The sequence below is a fragment of the Clinocottus analis genome, unplaced genomic scaffold (assembly GCF_023055335.1).
Source record: "Clinocottus analis isolate CAN_PGR_092001 unplaced genomic scaffold, fCliAna1.0.p SCAF_20, whole genome shotgun sequence".
Taxonomy (NCBI): Eukaryota; Metazoa; Chordata; class Actinopteri; order Perciformes; family Cottidae; genus Clinocottus; species Clinocottus analis.
In genome coordinates this window covers 10,022,154-10,027,557 of record NW_027175932.1, presented here as the reverse complement: position 1 = coordinate 10,027,557, position 5,404 = coordinate 10,022,154, and the positions used below count along the sequence as shown (strand labels likewise).

At 49.2% G+C, this 5,404-nt stretch overlaps 1 protein-coding gene across 1 annotated transcript; it reads right to left on the bottom strand.

Moving 5' to 3' along the window:
• Positions 1 to 335: 335 nt before the first annotated feature.
• LOC137791592 (serine/threonine-protein kinase pim-3-like) lies at positions 336 to 4,844 on the bottom strand. Its single transcript, XM_068586651.1, has 6 exons — positions 4,383 to 4,844; positions 4,067 to 4,176; positions 3,874 to 3,924; positions 3,317 to 3,680; positions 2,191 to 2,367; positions 336 to 1,896 (listed from the first exon to the last, which is right to left on the bottom strand). The coding sequence occupies exons 1-6, from the start codon at positions 4,468 to 4,470 to the stop codon at positions 1,694 to 1,696; spliced, it is 993 nt and encodes a 330-aa protein (XP_068442752.1). The 5' UTR covers positions 4,471 to 4,844; the 3' UTR covers positions 336 to 1,693.
• Positions 4,845 to 5,404: the final 560 nt, after the last annotated feature.

Sequence of the window (5,404 nt, the reverse complement as noted above, 5' to 3'; positions counted from 1 at the left end):
GAGGATTCAAACTTGTGCAGCTGCAACACGTTATGTGCAAAATGATCGAGACACCAGACTTATTTCTGTACATAAAAATGGGAGTTTAATTGAAACTTTTGTATCAAAAAATAGCAATATCCATCCTTCACAGCCACAAGTCACACAGCTGAACTGAAAAGGTCTCCAATATGAGGCTATGTGACCACTACGAAAGCCGCTCCACCCGATGTTTAGCTTTCCGTTGAACTCAAAACTTGACAGTACAGAAAGCAGATGGATTTCTCCGATAGTTAGCCATTCAACATTACCAAAAGACTTTTTGTAAAGTAGTTAAATAACATTCAAATGCTCTGTTCAAATTTAAGTAAACTTGTTTTATTCCGCTTTACATCGACAACTGCTTCAGTGCATCCTCCACATCTCAAAAAAAAAAAAAAAAAGAAAACACGTAGGAAATGTAAAAATAAGTTATAGGAATGCAAACCAAAGGCCAAGTAGGATATGCAAAATTTTGAGGGGATTTTAAGCAAAGACAATAAATAAATAAATAGCCACAGAGTGTGGAATGTCTACATGTTTACAAATAAATTAAATGCAAACTGGGGGGAAAAAATAATGTACACACACAAAAAAAAAAAAACAGTTGTACAATATTTGTTTAAAAAATACATAATTGAGTCCATGAATATTGCATTGATTGTGCATTTCACACCCCAAACCCTGAGGGAGGCCAGGGTGGGGGCCATGTAGTGTCAAGCAGTGAGATGGCAGGAGGCAAAAATAAAAAAGTCAAGAGGGCCAAACACCCCGCAACAGGGGAGGAGGGGGAGAAAAAGGTGGGGGCGGAGGGGTAGGTGTGTGTGTTGACATTTTGTAGACATTCAGAAGAGACAGGATCCAGTTTCCAAACACCTGTTCAGGCTATAGAGTGAGTGAGCAGCGTTAAAGAGAGCGACACAGAGTTGAGTCGAGTGTTTTTCAAGTATTCCATTGTCAGGAAGAGCCCCCCACCTCCTTCTCTCCGATCTAATGCTATCTTGGCCTCTTGGCTTGGGGCTGGTTGGCTTACAGTGATGGAGAGGGGACAACATCTTTTTTTCTTTTTTAAAAACACAGCCTAACTTTCACCCTCCTTCCATCACATGCAACTTAGTCACCAGGCCATGGGGCAAATCCCCCAAAAAACAAAAACAGAGTTGTTGACGAAAGCCCCCCCTCCCCTTCGAGAAAAGCAGCTTTCCAAAAAAAAGGCACTACAAAATCAAAATCAAAACATTTAAATAAAAAGGTTTTCTCCAAGCTCTATGAGAGCAGCCATGTCTGAATAGGAGGGCCTTGCCAGCTGCATATACCAGCCTAGTAACAAAACGAGTAAAATAAAAAGGTAAAAAGGGGGGGGAAATAAATAGTGCTGGTAAGACCACCCAAACAGAAAAAATGTTCCCGATTAGGAAACGAGTATAATTAACTAGGGGAAAAAAAAGGGGGGAGGGGGCGGATGGGATAAAATAAGATAAGGAAGAACAAATAGTAATAAATTAGAAATTCCCTACAAAAGAGGAAAAGTAAAGTACATTTTTCTTGCCGGACCAGCTGTGACAAGTGCCCAGCTGCTGACGGGCCAGTCGGGCTGCAGGCTGCCGGCCTCGAGTCCACGTTCAACCCCCGTAACCCCACCCCAGAAAGTCTTTTGGGTCCATCAGAGCCGCCCTCAGAGGCTCTCCTTGCTCGAGCTTGTGCTTGACGAAGAGTCTGTGTCGATGGTCCTGAGGCGGATCTCGCTGGCGGCCGGCTCCTCTTGCGACTTGGGGGACTCCGCTGTCGCCCTCATCCACGGGTGGTCGCAAATCTGCTCCAGGGTGGGCCGGTCTGAGGGCCGCAGGGCCAGACACCACTTGATCAGCTGCTGGCACTCTGGAGAGAAGGAGGAACAGAGACAGTGTCAGTGTCAGGCTCTGAAAGGCACCGCACGGGGATTTGTGTGGATCTACAACATTGTTACAAATTCATAACAGCTAAAAATGTTCGGTTACCAAATCGTAAATCTCTAAACCAGCCATTTCAGCGGGTAATCCACTACAGCTGCGAGGCATTCCTCCGCTGTAACCCGATTCATAATCTAGTGGAAGCAGGAGGTTGTGGGGCTGTACCGGTTGCCGTGGCTAGAGGGCAACAGAGTCAACGTGTGCGTTGCTGCGGTGGACTCACCGGCTGAAACCCGTCTCCTGAAGTACAGTCTCCCTCTGAGGATCTCCTCGTCCTGCTCGAAGGGGATGTCTCCGCACACCATGTCGTACAGCAGCACGCCTAGCGACCACACCGTCGCCGAGCGTCCGTGATATCTGTGGAAGCGGATCCACTCTGGTGGGCTGTACACTCGTGTGCCTGCAGCGTAAATAGGGGAGAGAAAAGCGTGGAGGTGAGTATTATATGTAAATCAAGCATGAACCAGTGAAAAATGAGTCATTTCATGAGTGTAGTAGTGAATCTAGAGGGGACCAGAGGTTGAAATGTGGGAACTGGAGAGCGATTGAATAAAAAAAAAGAAAAATAATTAATGTGTCTGTGTCTAAAATGGCTGAGTCATTGCACAAATGCTTTCCATCTTCCTTAAGCCACAAAACACAAACTGGGTGACCTGCCTGCGTCTCCTCCCTCCCTCCTTCCTTCTCTCTTTCCCTCCCTCCTTCTCTTTTCCTCCCTCCCTTCTGGAGGGAGGAACTTGGAAACCAAACAAAAAAAAGGGCAATGTGAGCCCATCACGTGAACCAACGACTCGGGTTTCACAACAAACAGATGTTACGTGGCACTGACCTAATACCCACAAACTATGACTGTTACTCAAGCTTTACGAACAGAATAACAACCGGAAACAGAAAAGTACACCTCATCTCACAAGGCAGGGATGAGTCACAGATAAGGAAGGGAAAAAAAAGAAAGTATAAAAACAGCCACTGCGAGGATGAATAAACCGTGAGTCATGCCTGTGAGCCACAACACGTTCAGATTAAAAATAACAAAAAACACTGGAGCTTTCCGTTTGGCAGCATCGATTTTTACATCCGAAATTAAATGACGAGCCGCGAGACCCTCGGCGAGGAAAACCCTCGACCAAAAACAGACCACTGCGTCACAGCCTCGTGAACGCCTCCGTGTCTGAATATAGCGCGGCGGCACATCAAGGGCGAGCGCAACCCCCGAGCCCACACGGGTATGCGCGCGCTCGGGCGCGTGACATCAAAAAAAAAGAAAGAAAAAAAGCTAAACTAACGCACACCTGACGCTGATTAGAAGAGCCGTTAATGGCACGCGGGGCGAGGTGGCGGCCGCTTACCGTCGAAATCGGTGTACACGGTGTCCTTGAGAAGCGCCCCCGAGCCAAAGTCAATGAGCGTGAGCTCCCCGGTGCGCAGGTCCACCAGCAGGTTCTCGTCCTTGATGTCCCGGTGCACCACGCCGCAGCTGTAGCAGTGTCGCACCGCCTCCAGGACCTGGCAGAGGAAGCCCCGCGCCGTGTCCTCGTCCAGGGCGCCCTTCTCCGTGATGAAGTCGAAAAGGTCCTTGACGAGCTCCGGCCTCTCCATGACGATGAGCCAGCCGTCCGCGCGCTCGTAGTAGTCCAGCAGCTTGATCACTCCGCGGAACGTGGAGCTGACCTTCTTCAGCAGCAGGATCTCCAGAGGCACCATGGATCCGTTCTGTGCCCGAAAAAAAAACACGATGGGGTTTATTAAAACAAAATACGTTGGGAGGAAATGCAAATATTCTGCCTTTATTAACAATCACAACACCCCCCACCCCCACCCCGCAGCAGGCGTGGGGTGTGTGTGTGTGTGTTTCGGGGAGGGGGGGTGGACCAAAACAAACCACAGATCGGGGATGACTACTTACATTTGTGCCCCACTCGGTCACCCTCTCCTTTGCCACATGTTTCACAGCAACCTGAAATAAAACGAAATACAAATATGAACATAACATCAAAAATAATTGCGAATAGTGTGGCGAAACGAGCCCCGGCTCCCATGGCGGCACATGCGAGATCAAAACACGCCAAGACCCACAGACCCCCGTCTCAGATCCTTACCGGTGCGCCATCGGAGATCCGGCTGCCGGCGTACACAGTCCCGAATCCTCCGCTGCCCAGCACGGATCCCACTTGGTAGACCTTCTCGAAAGGCTCCTTCTCCACTTTGACTGCAGGTGAAAGGGAGGCAGGGGTATGAGAGGGATGCAATAACACTCGCAGCTCGTGCGCCAGGTCAGGCTGTCAGTTCACTGGCTCTACGAGCGTACTCCAAAATGGATCAATCCAAGTAAATATACGATTCTCAACCACTGCTGGTTTAATACATGTAGGTGTTAAGGTGGGGAACAGGAGGCGTTCAGTAACTGCAACTTACCCGGCGGGAGCTGTATTTTCACTGGTAGGTGGTCCATACTTGAAGGGTTGCAAATGTGCGAAAATGAACCAAACTTTGACAACAACATATTCCCGCTGAGGAAGCCGGCGGAGACGGTGTAGATCCCGATTCACTCTGTTGAAAAGTCCGCAGCACAAACGCAGTCAGGGGAGATGCGAGCGGTCCGTCTTATCGAGAGAGCGATGTATAAATATATCCAGTCCAGCAGTGCGCCAACTCCGCCGCGCCGCGCCCGTCTAAAGTCGTCTCACGACCGCGAAGTCGTTAACCGCCTCCCGAAAAACCGGCATGAAACCGGACTTTTGGAGTCTCGACTCAAGCACGGTGAACGAAAACAGTCCTCTGGAGAGATGCACACAACCGGACGCTGATGCGCGCGGTGGCCGTATCAACAGTGGAGTGAGTTTAAAGGGCCTCCGCAGCGTGTTGTTATCCCGAAGAGTGGCCGCTGTCTGAGCTTTGGCGCGGTCTCCCAGAGCCAATATTTTGACGCGCAGTGGGACGGAGGTATCCCTCCGCGGCCAACACAAGTCGACACGCTCCCTTAACTCCGGCGCAAATTCGCAACTTTTCCCCCAGCACACGTTTAGACGCATGCACTTGGCACGTGTTGTGATTTTGGTCGCACTTTTAGTCGAAAATGCAATCCGAATAATGATTTCCCCCCGCGCACTACTTTCTCATAGTACTAGACGCCCAAGAATCCCTTGTCTGGGAGCTTTGAGCTGTGTTCACGAGCGCTCGGAGACGGCGACCAATTAGATGTCGTATATAAATACCGTGTTTTGTATTTGGACCAATCCGGACAAAGTTATTACAATAAAGCAGGCATTTGATTTGAGCGCACGTGGCGGCAATTCTGAGTTGCTTCTCCCCTCCCCTTTCCTCCGCAGCTCTGCAGAGAGAGAGAAAGAAAAAAGAGAGAGAGACGGAGAGTTTATGGTTGGATGGGAAAGTTCCGTTTGTAGCACAATCTCTCACGTTTTTTGTTGCAGTCATGA